The following is a 16,682-nucleotide window of genomic DNA, read 5'->3' on the forward strand; positions in this document are numbered from 1 at the left end:
ACATCCTCAAAGACCGAAGTCCGCACAGCCACAGAATGAGGACAGGGTATTACATCAGATGATATCAGGGAAATACAGATTAAAACCACCGTGAGGTACCACCGCACACCTGTCAGAACGGCTCACATTCACAACTCAGGCAACCACAGACGCTGGCGAGGATGCGGAGAAAGAGGCTCTCTTTTGCATGGCTGCTGGGAATGCACACTGGTGCAGCCACTCTGGGAAACAGTATGGAGGTTCCTCAAAAAACTAAAAAAGATATCCTATGACCCAGCCATTGTGCTACTGGGTATTTATCCAAGGGATACAGGGGTGCTGTGTCAAAGGGGCACACACACCCCAATGTTTATAGCAGCGCTATTGACAATAGCCAAAGTATAGAAAGAGCCCAGTGTCCACCAACAGATGAATGGATAAAGAAGATGTGGTGTATATATACACAATGGAGCACTACTCGGCAATCAAGAAGAATGAAACCCTGCCATTTGCAACCACATGGATGGAACTGGAGGGTACTATGCTAGCAAAATTAGTCAGAGAAAGACAAGTATCATATGACTTCACTCATATGAGGACTTTAAGACACAAAACAGATGAACAGAAGGGAAAGGAAGCAAAAATAATATAAAAACAGGGAGGGGGACAAAACATAAGAGAATAAGAGAATCTTAAATAGGGAGAATGAACAGAGGGTTACTGGAGGAGTTGTGGGAGGGGGGATGGGCTAAATGGGTGACAGGCATTAAGGAATCTACTCCTGAAATCACTATTGCACTATATGCTAACTAACTTGGATATAAATTTTAAAATTAGCAATTAAAAAACCAAAAAATAAATAAAATCAGATGATAAAAGAGAGCTTTTGGAAATTTAACTATGACCATAGAAATAAAATGTCCACCAAAGAGCCTAAAATAGAGATAAGGAAATGTCCCAGAAGGATAACACAAAAAGACAAAGCCAATAGAATACAGGAGAAAACAATCTAGTAATCATATTGGGAAGTTCAGGATCTACAAACAGGAATTTCAAAAAGCAATGGAAATAGAGGAAAAGAAATCATCAAAGAAGTAATTCAAGAAAAATTCCCAGAACAAAGGGACCCAAATTTCTAGATTGAAAGAACCTAGTATATTTTCGGGGCGCCTGGGTGGCTCAGTTGGTTAAGCGTCTAGCTTCGGCCCAGGTCATGATCTCACAGTTCGTGGGTTCAAGCCCTGCGTTAGGCTCTGTGCTGACCGCTAGCTCAGAGCCTGGAGCCTGTCATCAGATCCTGTGTCTCCCTCTCTCTCTCTGCCCCTACTCTGCTCATGCTGTCTCTCTCTCAAAAATAAATAAAAACATTTAGAAAAAAATTAAAAACCAGAACCTAGTATATTTTCAACCTAGGACAGAGAGAGAACACACAAAGTTTATATCCTGTGACACTTTAGAAGACAGGAATTAAGGAAACCATTCAAAACCCTTCCAGAGAAAACAGTAAGTCTCAGACCAAGGATTAAGAACCAGAAGGGCATTGGCTGTCTGAGGAGCAATGAGCAGAGCTCCTTGTCTTCCTAAAGAAAGAAAAACAGAAAGTAAGTTTTACAGGGGGGCTCATTTTCAACTTACAATTCAGGCCCAGACGAACCATCAAATGTGTTAGTAAGACTAAAGATGTTTTCAGTCATGCAAGTCCTCAAACATTAAGCTGCATGTGCCTCCTTTCTCAGGAAGCTACTGCAGGATGTCCTCCACCAAAATGAGGAAGTTGCCAAGAAAGAAAAAGGCACGAGATGCAAACAAACAAACAAACAAACAAACAAACAAACAAAGAATCCCATCCAGGAAGAGAGTTAAAAAGAATCCCCAGGAACATGGGATGAGAGATCTCAAGACCTTGGTTGTGTGACGCACAGTCACATCGTTGTGATTAGGCAGCCAGTCAGATGTCAGCCCGAGGACAGAGGTGCTGGAGAAATGCCACCAATGATGAAATTAGAAACTATTGAGAAGAGGTTTACACATAAGCCAGGGTATTTGGGGATGACTTAGTGATAGATACACACAAAACAGAAGACAGGAACTTACTCCAGGAAAACAAAAAAAATTACAGAAGAAATGAAATTCAATCATATACTACATGGCTTAACCATGGAGAGCATGTCATTGTAATAATATAAACACATAGTGATCAAGTAAAAAAAAAAATAATGATATGGCATAAACTTGACCAAGGAGGTGAAAAGCCTGTACTCTGAAAATTATAAAACACTGATGAAAGAAATTTAAGATGACACACAGAAATGGAAAAATATACCATGCTCATGGACTGGGAAAACGAATATTTTCTAAATTTCCATACTACCCAAACTAATCCACAAATTTAATGCAATCTCTATCAAAATACCAATAGCATATTTCACAGAGCTAGAACAAATAATTCTAAAACTTGTATAGAACCACAAAAGATTCCAGAATGTCAAAGCAATCTTGAAAAAGAACGAAACTAGAGGTATCGCAATCCCAGATTTTAAGACATACTACAGGGGTTCCCGGGGGGCTCAGTTGGTTGAGCATCTGACTCCAGCTCAGGTCATGTCCTTGCAGTTAGTGGGTTCTAGCCCCACGTTGGGCTCACTGCTGTCAGTGCAGAGCCTGCTTCGGATCTGCAGTCTCTCTCTCTCTGCCCCTTCCTGGCTTGCACACTTTCTCTCTCTCTCTTTCTCTCTCTCTCCCAAAAATAAATAAACATTTTTTAAAAAGATATACTACAAAGTTGTAGTAATAAAAATACTTTGGTACTGGAGCACCAGAGTGTCTCTGTCAGTTGAGCGTCGAGCTCTTGATTTCAGCTCAGGTCATGATCTCATGGGTTTGTGGGATCGAGCCTCATGTCAGACTCGATGCTGACAGCACTGGGGCTGCCTGGGATTCTCTCTCTCCTTCTCTCTCAGCCTCTCCTCTCCTCTCTCTCTCTTTCTCTCTGTCTCTCAAAATGAAGAAATAAATGTAAAAACATAGTTTGGTACTAGCACAGAGGTAGACACATAGATCAACAGAACAGAATAGAGAGTCCAGAAATAAACCCTGCTCATACGGTCCATTAATCAATGGCAAAGGAGGCAAGAAGATGCAATGGGAAAAAGACAGTGTTGGGGCATCTGGGCATCCGACTCTTGCTTTTGGCTCCGGTCATGATCCCATGGTTCATGAGATTGAGCCCTGCACTGGGGCTGTTATGGCAAAGTTTGCACGGGGTTCTCTCCTGCCCTCTCTCTGCTGCTTCCCCACACTCATTTGGGCATGTTCTCTCTCTCCCTCAAAATAAAAAAATAAACTTAACAAAAGAGACAATCCCTTCAACAAATGGTGCTAGGAAATTGGACGGCAACATGCAAAAAAATAAAACTGGACCACTTTCTCACACCGCACACAGAAATAAACTCAAAACGGACTAGAGACCTAAATGTGAGACCCGAAACCATAAAATTCTGAGAAGAACACATAAGCAATAACCTCTTTGACATCAGCCATAGAAACATTTTTCTAAATGTGTCTGTCCTGGCAAGGGAGATAAAAGCAAAATTAAATTATTGGGACTCCACCAAAATAAAACGTTTCTACAGAGCAAAGGAAACCATGTGCAGCATAAAAGGACCACCTACTGAATGGGAGAAGATATTTGCAGATGATGTATTCAGTCAGGGGTTGATATCCAAAATGTATAAAGAACTGACACAACTCAATGCCATTAAAAACCAAATAACCCAATTAAAACTGAGCAAAAGACATGAATAGACATTTTTCCAAAGAAGACATCCAGATGGCCAATAGTCACAGGAAACGATGCCCAAGATCAATCATCATCAGGGAAATGCAAATCGAGACTGCAGTGGGCTATCACCTCACATCTGTCAGAATGGCTAAAATCAAAAACACAAGAACTAACAAGTGTTGGCAGGGATGTGGAGAAAAAAGGAACCTTCACGCACTGCTGGTGGGAATGCAAACTGGTGCAGCCACTGCGGAAAGCAGTATGGAAGTTCCTCCAAAAAATAAAAAATATGACTACCATCTGATCCAGTAATTCCACTCCTGGGCATTTACTCAGAGAAAACAAAAACATAATTTGAAGATTTGTTTATAGCAGCATTATTTACAATAGCCAAGATACGGAAGAGCCCAAGTGTCCATGTATAGTGAATGGATAAAGAAGAGGTGATACTTATATATGAATACTACTCAGCCCCAAAACAACATGAAATCTTGCCATTTGCAATAACATGGGTGAGTCTAGAGAGTATAATACTAAGTGAAATAAGTCAGAGAAAGAAAAACATGATTTTACTCAGATGTGGAACTTAAGAAACCAAACAAATGAACCAAGAAGGAAGAGACAAAGAAACCAGACTCTTAACTATAGAGAACACACTGGCAGTTACCATCGGGGAGGTGGGTGGGCGGTGGGAAGTAGGTGACGGAGAGGAAGAGCACACTTATTGTGATTAGCACTGACTGATGCGTAGAATTGTTGACTCATGAACGCGAAACTCTTTTTTTTGGATAATGCAACTGTATAGGAAAGATGGGACACGTGTGGGCGTGTAGTGAGTCACGTGGAATAGAACTAAGTCTTCATCCGTTGTGGTGGGGCATTCCAGATGAGCATTCCTAAACCTGGAAGATCAGGAAGAATCAAATGCTTATATTATTTCAAGAAAGGTATCCTTTGAAAACCAAAGGGAATGGATACGATATTCGGAGGCTGCAGTTGGTCTGGGAAGTCAGAATGTGGGCTTGATTCGGTAAATGAGGGAAGCTGACTGCTATTCTTTGTATTACGCCTTGTAGAACTACTTGATTTTTTAAAATATGTGCAGTATGGCTTTAATGAACTGAAATTAAGTTTAAACTTATATGTACATTGGGGCTCCTGGGCGGCTCAGTTGGTTAAACACCTAATTTAGCTCACGTCATGATCTCACAGCTCATGAGTTCAAGTCCTGCATTGGGCTTTCCACCCTCAGGGCAGAGCCTGCTTCAGATCCTGTCTCCTGCTCTCCCTGCCCGTCCCCAGCTCATGCTCTGTCTCTCTCAAAAATAAATAAACATTAAAAATATAAAGAAAACTATATGCACATTTTAATCTAACTTAAGCTTCAATTTGTTCATCTGCTCTTTAGTTCATTCATTCATTCACTCATTCTACACAGACATTGGCTATGAACCTTCTTCTGAAAGTCAAGTACTGGGTCAGCCAACGGTGAAGTTTCAGTCCCCGCCCCCAAAGAACCTTTTCTTTTTATGAGAAAAACTTCAAGGAGGTTAAAGACTTAGGTGTCCTCTGACTTTGTTTTGTATTGTAGATGGGCTTCCGAAGAACTCTAAATGGCCTATTTGTAGATCTACTGAAGGCTTGGGACAGTGGCGGGGGCAGCAAAGGTAGTTTGGGAAAAAATTTAGGGGCAACATATAGCCATTTGGGAAGAGAAGAATTTAATTTATGACTAATGTTATTAATGACCGCAAGTTAGAATTCATTTATGTACTGTGATGTGTCCTTAGTTATATTATTATGTGCATTCTTTTTAAAATAAGTTTATTTATTAAAAATTTTTTAAATGTTTATTTTTGAGAGAGACAGAGTGTGAGTGGGGGAGGGGCAGAGAGAGAGGGAGACACAGAATCCGAAGCAGGCTCCAGGCTCGGAGCTGTCAGCCCAGAGCCTGACACAGGGCTTGAACTCAGTGACCACAAGATCATGACCAGAGTGGAAGTCGGATGCTTAACCACTCAGGCACCCCAGTTGATTTCTATATTTTGAGAGAGAAGAAAACAGAAGGGGCAGAGAGAAAAAGAGAGAGAGGGAAGACAGGGAGAGAGAAAAAATCTCAAGCAGGCTCCACACTGTCAGCATCAAGCCCGATATGGGGCTCCATCCCACGGACCTGAGCCGAAACTAAGTCAGACGCTCAACTGACTGAGCCACCCGGGTGCCCTGGCTCTTATGTGCATTATTAATAACGCCATTTACTGATTAAAAACTACCCATATCCAAAGAACAGAATAGTAAAATGTTCATCTATCCGTCATCCAGATTCTGTACTAATTAACTTCACAGATTTTTTTACACTTTCTCCATTTATAACAGACATAACTCCTTCCTTTCCGCTTCGTCCATGAGGCCATTGAGGACAGACTCTCTGACATGTTTAATATAAGAACGGTCGGTTTACCATGAAGGTTTTTATTTTTGCCCAAAGATTTGTATTGCATCGAGTTACAGCAGCAGGAAATATTTTTAAAAGATAGCCATAGTTTGGGAAACCACCTGTTTCAGTTGGAAGAGTGTATATATATATATATATATATATATATATACTGTATCATGTAAATTAGCTAACAAAATACTCTTTCTCCCAAATGCTACCTTTTGTGCTATGACTATTTATAACGTCCTTGCTGCTACTCCAAAACCGCCATGATGTGGGGCTAATAAGCTATATTCACGATTTAGGCATGCCTTTCAAATTGGCACAGAAATTATGTTAAATAAAATACATCGCACAGTAATGAAAATGTATCTTCCACACAGCAACCAGGTTGGTCTGCTGCAGCCATGCTCTAATCCAACCACTACCCCGCTCCGAAGCCCCCGGTGGCTCCCCATTGCCCATCAATGAAGAGTAACCCTTGCCTATGAGCTGCCGTGTTGGGGTCAGGCCAGACTTTCCCGCGTGGGAGATGGCACATCTGCCCGCGCCTCAGCCCTGCCTCCCTGTGAGATGGTTACACCCTCTGGGTACACCCTGACTCTGCTCCATCTCAGACGTTGTGCTGACCTTCCTTTTTTTTTTTTTTTAAGTAGCTTTCATGCCCAACGTGGACCCCAATGTGGGGCTTGAACTCACGACTCTGAGATCAGGACCTGAGCTGAGATCAAGAGTCAGATGCTTAACTGACCAAGCCACCCAGGCGCCCCTGTGTCTTTCCAAAGGAAGGCGCTAGAGCATTCTCTCTCCTCCACGCAAGGACACATTGAGAAAGCGTCTGTCTGCGGGCCAAGAGAGGGTCTCCCCAGAAGTCTAAGTGGCCTTGATCGCCAACATCCAGCCTCCAGAACTGGGAGAAAATAAACATCTGTTGTTCAAGCCCCCGGCCTGCGGTGGTTTTTTATGGTGGACTAAGCAGGCGAATGCAGTCCCCATCTTCTCAGTCACCATCTCTCAAGGGTCATCTCAAATGCCACCCACTCGGGGACCCTCTCTTCCCTCCCTACCAGATACCCCCTCCCTCCGCTGAACCCTTCGGCACCCGGTGCTGTCTAGAGAAACCCCAAAATGTGGGACTTTGCCTCGTGCACCCAGTGGGCTCTGCAGTCCCCGAGGACCGACCCTGGACCCTCCCCCAGCCCCTCCCCGATGCTCTGTAATTAGAAAATGGATTTGCCACGGACTCAGAGCCTCCCGGAACTTTCCAAGAAGGCTTTGCCGCGCTGCCTGTCTTGAGCCCAGTACCAGCAGGCGACATTCCTAATTATATAACAGCATTAGAACGTAAAATGCATGTCAGTATGAAGAGAGGAGCAGCTTTTTTCTTTTCTTTTCTTTCTTTCCTTTTTTTTTTTTTTTTTTTTTGTATTTTGTAACTGGAGAAGCCTTTATGATCACTGGACTCATTTCCATGTTAAGCTAATTAGTAAATTGCATTTTTGGCTCTTTAACTGGCTGGGTTAAATTTAGCTCATCTCTTGCCTTAGACTCAAGCTGTCAGTGGGATTTGCAATTAGGATTTTCACTCCCAACTTTCTTTGCCATTCGGGGGGGTGCCCGCAAAGTACCCCCACTTCCAGCACTTTCTCCCTGCAGGTCCTCCTGACCCAAGGCTTCCCGTGGATGCACCAAGACAGCCGCTTACCCCGCGCTGGCGGGTCACCCCCCGAAGCAAGGCTGACATCCTTGGATCGCCCCCCGCAAGCAGGCAGGGCACACACCCACCCCTGCGAATCAGCGGTCGGTCACGAAGCCGGGTGCCTAGCATACAGCAGCCCCAAGGGACTTATTAAACTGTGCGGTAATCACGTGACCAGGACTGGAGCCCCAGATGCGGAGGCAGGAGCCCTTTCCTTGCTGGACAGGGCGTGGTCTGAGGGTCCCGGAAGGAGGCCGGCTGGCAGGACAAAAGGATACACTCCGGGGAGGACTGGGGGACGAGGCCGCATCACAGAAATACTGAGCAGTACAGAAATATTCGCATCCTAACGATCGCCATGACCACACCAGGTGCACCAGCCCGCTCTGCGCCCAGCCAGGCCCCGAAGATGCAGTGAGAACATCACGGTGAAGGGCACGGATGTGTGTCCATGCAGAGGTCACCGGCCACCCCCGCGTGGCTGTCTCTGGTGACCAGAGTAATTCCGAGGGCCAGGGAAAGTCCCCGATCCCTAGCATCCCCCCCTTCTCGCCTCCAAGCCCTCTGCCCTGTGCTTGGAGCTCAGTTCCCTGCTTCCCACCTTGCTCCCCTTGAGCCCTGCAAAGGGCTCTTCCCAAGTCCAAGCTCTTCCCAGCCCCACCCTGCCCGCCCTGCCCCCAGCCTGGTGCAGAGGCCCAGGACCCCAGCCCTCAGGGTGGGAGGGAGAGATGCTCACCCAGCCCTTGTCGGGCAGAAGAAAGACACTTGGCCAGTTCCTCCCAGTGTGAGCTCCACGGGGATGGGAGGCAGAGACCAGCCTTAGGAGCACAGCGCCTGCGTCCGACCTCTCTCGTCCTCGTTAAGCAAGATGGGCTGGTGCTTTCCAAGAAGAGAGACATCCATCCATTATGCAGGCACTAATGGGGCTCTGGTGCTCCGGCGTCACTGGGAGCAGGGCGGGTCTGTGAGGGGGAGCACGCCCGCCTGGCCCGGTGTGAGGTCTTCCCATCCCCGCCCCTGCTCGGCCACGGGGCCCTGTGTCTCTCCGGCTGGTGGCAAGTAGGGCAGAGAGAGCCACCCCAGGGGACGGGGACAGGATGCAGTTAGTGAAATGAGCTCCGTGATCTGGGGAGTCTACGGAGCACAGATGGTAATGTGCGAACAAGCGGCGTCTTTGCAGTCAGAGTACTTGAGGTTTGGGCGAATTACCTATGGGAAAACTGGAAGACACCTTCTGTCTCCCAGGGTGGGACCCTGAGCAAATGTCCACCCCTTTCTGGGCCTGACCCAGGAGGGAGGTAGACTCTGGGACCTCCCGGTGTCTTTCCAGCCCCGGCTTCCCTCCTGTGGCCCCGGCTGATTCAGAGGCTCCCAAACACCCAACCCTGGGGTGGGGAAAATGTGCAGTGAGTTTTCATGATGCACCAAATGGATTTCATTTCAGGCCTTCGCCTTGTTTGGAGATTGTCCGTCTGACATTTTTGTGATCTTTTTTCTTAATGAATTGATAGCTCCAGTAGATAAGCATTATTTTTATTTTTAATTTTTTAAATGTTTATCCATTTTTGAAAGAGAGAGACAGAGCAAGAGCAGGGGAGGGGCAGAGAGAGAGAGACACAGACTCTGAGCAGGCTCCAGGCTCTGAGCTGTCAGCACAGAGCCGGATGTGGGGCTCTAACTCACAAGCTGTGAGATCATGACCTGAACCAAAGTTGGACGCTCAACTGACTGAACAACCCAGATGCCCCCATTATTTTTATTTTCAATGTTTTTATTTAGCACACTAAAGCTTCAGCCTTATGTTGCTGCCTTGGGGGGTCAGGGACATGCAAGCAAAAGTCTGTGAATCCTGTGCAGCAGGCGAGGTCTGGACCCCTGAGGACACTAACTTTGGGCTTTGGTCACTGGAGGCCCCAGAGGGGGGTGGAGGGGAAGGGGACACAGATGTTCACCCATCTGTGAAAACAGCACTACGACTATGCTTCTCCCAGTGTGTTCAGGAAGCCTGGGGCAGGGGCGGGGGTCTCCTGCATTGTGTTCAATGAGCTCTTCCACTGCCCCTTGCCTCCCAGGCAGGGGAGCACCCTGGGTCAGACTGTGGGTCACGACCCACGCTTGGGTCATGAAATCAATTCAGGTGGGCACTGAGACCAGCATTTTTAAAATGAAATACTGTGGAGCAGAGCAGAAAGTATCAGAGTATATGACGTGTAAACCTGGAGTAGGGTAAGTATTGATTCATAAGCCTTTTGTTTCATATATTATTCAAATGTGTGTTGATTTGAATATATATTCAAACATACTAATATATTCAAATCTATTAATATATGTGTATATTCATATATGTGGGTCTGTATAGAAAGATTGAATGAGAGAGATATGATAGATAGACAGACAGATAGAAGATAGATATTCCGTGTAAATTAAGTAAATTCCTCACAGACCCACCCTCCTGCAAAACAAGGTCTACAAATTTACCAATTATGGACCAAATAGCCAAAACCACATCTTAAGGTCTCTGGGAAGTAAACATAAGCAGGTAGGTTTGGGAGCAGCATTAAAACCTAGAAGAATCAACCCACCTGGGGGCAGTTTCCCATTTTTGTGGCCTTGCCCTGAAGGCAGCCACATTTGTGGTTGGGGGACAAGGTGGCCAGATTCTAGGAGAAGGCTTCTTTTCCTTCCGGACTGAGGAAGCAGGAGAAGGAAGCTTGGACAGCCATGGTGGCTGGAGAGTGGGTGGAATCCCAGAAAGGAGAGAGCCAGAGAAAAAGCACATAACATTTTATGTGTGAACCCTGCCCGGGTTTTGGGCTGATCCTCAAACCACACATGTGTGTGGCATGTTAAAAGTAGCTTAACCGAGATCTGGGTCTCCAGCCCGCACAAGTGTCACAGAGTTTGAAGTTTGAGTTGAGCCAAGTTAATTCTTACTGGAACAAAAACACCAACCCTCTTGAGAACAATATCACAGAGTCCAGAGTCTCTCCAACAGACCATCTACAATGTCCAGGATACAATCTGAAATTAATCTGTATATGAAATGCCAGGAAAATGCAACCTATTCTCAAGAAAAAAGGCAATCAATAGAAACCAACCTTAAGATGACCCAGATATTGGAATTATTAGAGAAGATCTTTAAAGTAGCTATTATGACAATATACAATGAGGTAAAGAAAAGTGTGTCCTGACAAAGAAAAGATAGGATATCTCAATCAGGAGATTTAAATATAAAAATGAACTAATTGGCAGTAGTATTCATAATAGCTAAAAAGTAGAAACAATCCAATGCCCATCAACTGATGAGTGGGTTCATGGAATGTGGTAGATTCATACAACGGAATAGTATTTGTCTATGAAAAAGAATGGAGTCTTGGAGCAAGCTACCACATGGATAGACCTTGAACACATTGTTAAGGGAAAGAAGTCAGCCATGAAGACCACGTATTGTATGGTTCCATTTATAGGAAATTTCTAGGATAGGAAAATCTATAAAGGCAGAAAGCAGACAAGTAGTTGCCAGGAGCTGGGGAGAAGGAGGGATGGGGAGTTTTTGCTAGTGAATATTGGGTTTCTTGGGAGTAATGACATGTGTTGGAAATATATCGTGGTGATGATGGTACAATTTTGTGAACATACTAAAAAAGTGAACTACACATTTAAAATTAACCAAATGAAAATTTCAGAACTGAAAACCCTAGTATCTGAAGTGAAAGAAACATTCACTGAATGGACTCAGAATGAGAAAGGAAAAATCATCCATAAACTTGAAAAAGGATGAATAAAATTTTCCAATCTGAAAGAGAGAGAAGAAAAAGACAATAAAATTAACAGAGCCCCAAGGACACATAAAACAATATCAATGGTTTAAAAGTTCCAGAGGACAGGAAGGGAACTGGGAAGGAAACATACTAAGAACTAATAGCTACCCACACTTGAAGAAAAACAGAAATCATAATTTTAAGAAGCTTGGCTAATTGGAATAAGATCAATGAAGAAAGCTATGCCTGGCGCACATCAGAGTCAAACTGCTGAAAACCAGATAAAGGCAACACCTGGAAAGCAGAGAAAAACCATGAAACACATACAAGGGAATCCATATTTGAATGACTGCAGACATCTTATCAAAAACCATGGAGACCAGAGTACATGGAACAAAACCTTTAAAGTGTTGAAAGAGAAAATATTATCAACCCAGGAGTCTATGTACAGTGAAAGTATTCTTCAAGAATAAAGATTTTAAAAAGCATTTTAAAATAAAGGAACTGCTGAAGGGAAGTCCTTAAGTCTAAGGGGAAATGAAGTGGGGAAAAAACTCAGATCTTCATGAATGAATGAATGAATGAATGGCATCAGAAATAGTAAATACAGGAGTTCATGGATGGCTCAGCGAGTTAAGTATCCAAGTCTTGATTTTGGCTCAGGTCATGATCTCACCATTTGTGAGACTGCCCTGTGTTTGGCTTGGGATTCTCTCTCTTTCTCTCTGCCCCTCTCCTGCTTGCGCTCTCTCTCTCTCATTTTCTCTCTGACCCTCCCCTGCTTTCTCTCTCTCAAAAATAAATTTAAAAAATTGTTAGAAAGACAAGCCCACTGTAAATATAAAGACATGTCAATGGAAAGCACGGGGGCTGGAAGGGATGTGACCTGCCACTAGTACGTACAGGAGGTACGTCGAGGTAGAGTACATACGTAGAGATTGAAGTGTCTCTATTAATATCACATAAAACAGGCTTTCGGGACATGGAATATCACTAGAGCTAAAAAAGAGACATGTCCTAATGATAAATTCATCAGGAAGACATAACCATAGTAAATGTGAATGTGCCAAATAACACAGCCTCAAAATACACAAAGCAAGACTGAGAGCTTTAAAGAGGATAGAGAGGGGGTGCCCGGAAAAATGAGTAATGACAGAGGACCTCCACACATCTTGACCTAATTGATATTTATACATATGAGTTATGATGTAAAATATATTTCTTACTATGACTCATTTCTAAAAAAAGATTGAAAATCACTGCTAGGGCAAACACAGAGGACTAAATCATTGACTCCTAAAATTCAACATCTAGTCAGTGAGTCAGACACAGGTCATTAGAATAACAGAGGAAATTGCTGTAGGCAAGAGTAGAAAACGGAAGGACTTAATGTTTCTTGAGTATTGAGTAGGTGCCAGGCCCTGTGCTCAACACATTCCACAGTTACAGAATTCTCATTACTTGGCTAGGCGGTATGATGATCCCCATTTTACAGATGCGGCGACTGAGGCCCAGGGAGGTAAGACTCCTGGGCTAGGCTCAGAACTGGAATTTGAAGTAGCCCCGACTTCCACAAAACGGCCATAGGAAGACAGAGAGGGCAATCCCTTCACTTCGGAGGAAAATGGGGAACAGGGTACAATAAGGTACCGCTGTCATGGGACCTGGGTGGACACGAGGGAAGGAGTGATATGAGCAAAGGAAAGTCTGTGTGTGACGTTTATGGGTGTCAGGTGGCTGGAACTTGGAAGAGACAGGAGACCGGGCGGGGGGGGGGGGACATATCATGGAAGGGTGACAGGGACTAGATCAAATCTGGCCAAGCCCCCACGTCTATTCCCAGGCAAGAAGGGAGAAAGAGGATAATAATGCCGGAAGGGGACATGAGCATCTTGCTCATCCGCCCCTCCGCTGGCTGCTCGGGAAGATGCAGCCTTAAATACATTTAAATTGAGTGTCCCCAACGTATGTGCTGAGAGAACGTGAGCATTGACAACAGGTATACCTAGAGGACATCATGACGCTTGTCCAAATGCTGAAACACATACACCTCCTCCTGCGTCCGGACTCATGTCTCGAGTGGGGACGCGTAGCATGGTGACGTCTAAACAATTAGCACCTCCCTTCATCAGCTGTGAGGTTCTTGAAGGGGTGACGTCAGTCTGGCCACATAAACCGGGGGAGGATGGACTGTCTGCTCTGCATGCAGGGCTGAGGGGGAGAGAGGGGCCTCGCAGACGGGAGAGGCACGTGTCTGCCTGCCACTCCTGGAACTCCGGCTTCTTTGTTCTCACTTCCCAAGGGGGCACCTCCCGCACAAGCCCCCCCACCCCAGACTCACCCCAGAGCCGTGTTTTTCTTGGCATCACCGGGATGGGTTCTTCCCACAGCAGGACCTGAACCTGGGTCCGGTGTCCCCACAGGGGACCAGGATGCCATCGGCAGAACAGGCCTCTCTGTGTGCACACTGACACCCCCAGGGCTCCCATGTCCCCAGCTCTGCTGCAAAATCCCTCGAGGCTGACCTGGGAGAGACGCTGCCCGCTTCTATGCCTCCCACGCAAGGTGCTGGCAAAGTGGAGTCTGCAGAGAAAGCAGCACCGGAGAAGGGTCCTCTGGTGGGACACCCCCCTCGATGGGGGCCGGGTCTGCAGCCCTGGGCTGTCTTGACTCTATGTCAGAGCCTCCAACCAGGGCCAGCCTGGGTCACCCCTGGGGCCCCAAACTGGGGACAAAAAAGACACAGCCAGCACTAGGGGGGGGGGCGGGCGGTTAATGCACTTCCAAGTTTTCCCCTTCCACCGGCGGTCTGGTACATAGGACACAGGAGCTGAGCACGGATTGTCTTGGTGCCCATCAGTCGAGAGCTGTAGCGTGTGGGACATTCCTGGCCTGCCCACTCTCTGTCCACCGCCCTCCTCTTCCGTGCTCGAGCCACGGGAAGCTCCTTCGAGTACAGCAGGTGGCTGTTGCGTGCCGCTCTCCCAGCGCCCACGAAACCTCCTCCTCCGTGGCCACTCTGGTCCTTGCCCTCGGCCCAGGCCGCTCCTTGAGACTCAGCCACCCACCCCACCACACAGAATGAATCCTTTCCTGCTCTGGGTCACCTCTGCCAACAGAGAAACTCTGAGAAGCTCACTTAACATGCAGCATCGTGATCACCAGTTTCTCTACTCTAGGACACACGTTTTTGCCTTTGAAGGTTCCAGAAATAAGGTTGAATCTTCCATTCAACGTGCACCTCTCATGTTCCCCGGGGAAAGCTGCCGTGAAATCAAAGGCAGGTCTGAGAATTGGGGTGACCCCCCTCACTTGTCTCCGTGGCCCCAACAGTTTGGTGCAGTGGAGCATTTCTTGAGGCTTGCCCTAGGCAAAGTCGTATACTCTGCAAAATGGAGGGATAGATAACAAAGTAAAGTCCTGTCCTTGAGAAGGTCAACACCGCACGTGTGAACAAGGGGGTTGAGGTGGCCAGAAGGAACGAAGCCCACAGCAGTGCCAGATAAAACCACCTGCAACGGCACCTTGACCTGGACTAAGGGGCTTTGTATTTGAGGGATTTTTTTTTGTGATTTTGTTTTTTGAATAAAGTTTTACAATTTGTAAATTTCTTGGATTTTCTTCACTGATCCTACAGAGAACCCTAATTGCCACTCTGCATCTCATTTTATAGAGAAAGGAACCAAGACTCAGAGAAAGAAAGACTCTTGCCCAAGGTCAACAACTAGAAAGTGCCAGAATCATCTAGAAAGTGCCAGAACCATCTAGAAAGTGCCAGAACCAGCTAGAAAGTGCTGGAATCAGGAACAGTTGCCCAGCCGTTCTCATTCTCTGACTCCTGCTCTCTCTCAGCCAGAGAGAACTCTGCTCGGTGGAACCTATCTCTTCTCTTAAAAATAGAAATCATGTAGCCACTCTCCAGCTCAAGTCTCATCTCTGTTCTGTGAAATAAGAAGGAAACTCTGAAGTTTCTCCCTCTGCCTTCTCCTCACACGGTCACCATGGCAATGGGAAAATATTATGCGGTGAAGGAATTGTGGGAATATGAATCAGCAGAAGCAGCCCATGGACCTTGGAAAACTGTGATTCCCAGAGGACAGGCTGCACGTTCAGAGTAAACGCTCCTCCATGATGGATTGCACTCTGCCTCCTGTGGAAACTCCACGGCCAGCCCCCTCCATCGCCACAGCCCCGCCATCTCCGCGCAAGCGCCGGCCTCCTCTTCTCTTTATAAGAAAAGGCTTTGGCCATTTGCGGGCATGATTGCTGTGGCAACACAGGGCTGTGGGTATCTGCCGGCCTCACTGAATTCTAAACATCTCCCCTTGCCAAGTGGAACAAATTATTGATGTTGATCTGGGTGGATACTTAACGTTGTCCAATATAATTTCAATGGTGAAGAGTTCACACCCAGCTTTTAAGCCTAGGATAATGAAGCTATTAATCACACATTAAATAATGTTGGAGGGTAATGACCAGCCCGTCCTGCTGCTGCTAAGCCTCCCTGAAATTCTCAATCTATGGGGGTTAAAAAAAAAAAAGGCTGATTCAGTTCCTCTAGATAATTGCACATGGAATTGTCATATGATCTAACAACTCCATTTCTGGCTGTATACTCCAAACAGTTGAAAGAAGGAGCTAGAATATCTGTATGTCTATGCTCACAGAGCATTCCTTATGAGAGCCAACAGGTGGAAACAGCCCAAGTGTCCATTGACAGACGGACAGATAAACAAAAGATGGCCTACTCATAAAATGGAACATTCTTCAGCCTTAAAAAGTAAGGAAATTCTACAAGAACACGGATTCAAAGGGATACAGACACGCCCCTGCTTCACAGTAGCATATCTCCAGTCACCAAGTTACGGAAGCAGGCTGAGCGTCCAGCTGAGGGGCGGGAAAGGCAGTGGCTTGGGTGTCCTCGAACATGGACCCAGACCCACTGCTGGCCACGCCAAAGATCTTTCAAGAACTCCAGTGCATTTTTCACAAGCAAGCCTGCCGCTGTGGCTATGCGAAGCCCGT

At 45.9% G+C, this 16,682-nt stretch overlaps 1 protein-coding gene across 2 annotated transcripts in view; it reads right to left on the minus strand.

Moving 5' to 3' along the window:
* EML1 (EMAP like 1) overlaps positions 1-16,682 on the minus strand; it is a 178,768-nt gene that overhangs the window by 136,946 nt on the left and 25,140 nt on the right. Inside the window, exon 1 of one of the 2 annotated variants that reach the window (XM_029951622.1) lies at positions 8,633-9,022. The exons of the other annotated variant lie outside the window; for it this stretch is intronic. Within the exon in view, the coding sequence (XP_029807482.1) occupies positions 8,633-8,795 (163 nt within the window). The 5' untranslated portion in view covers positions 8,796-9,022. Of the gene's footprint in view, positions 1-8,632; positions 9,023-16,682 lie in introns of those variants that run through there. 2 annotated transcript variants of the gene reach the window in all.

This window comes from Suricata suricatta, chromosome 9 (genome assembly GCF_006229205.1).
Source record: "Suricata suricatta isolate VVHF042 chromosome 9, meerkat_22Aug2017_6uvM2_HiC, whole genome shotgun sequence".
Lineage (NCBI taxonomy): Eukaryota > Metazoa > Chordata > Mammalia > Carnivora > Herpestidae > Suricata > Suricata suricatta.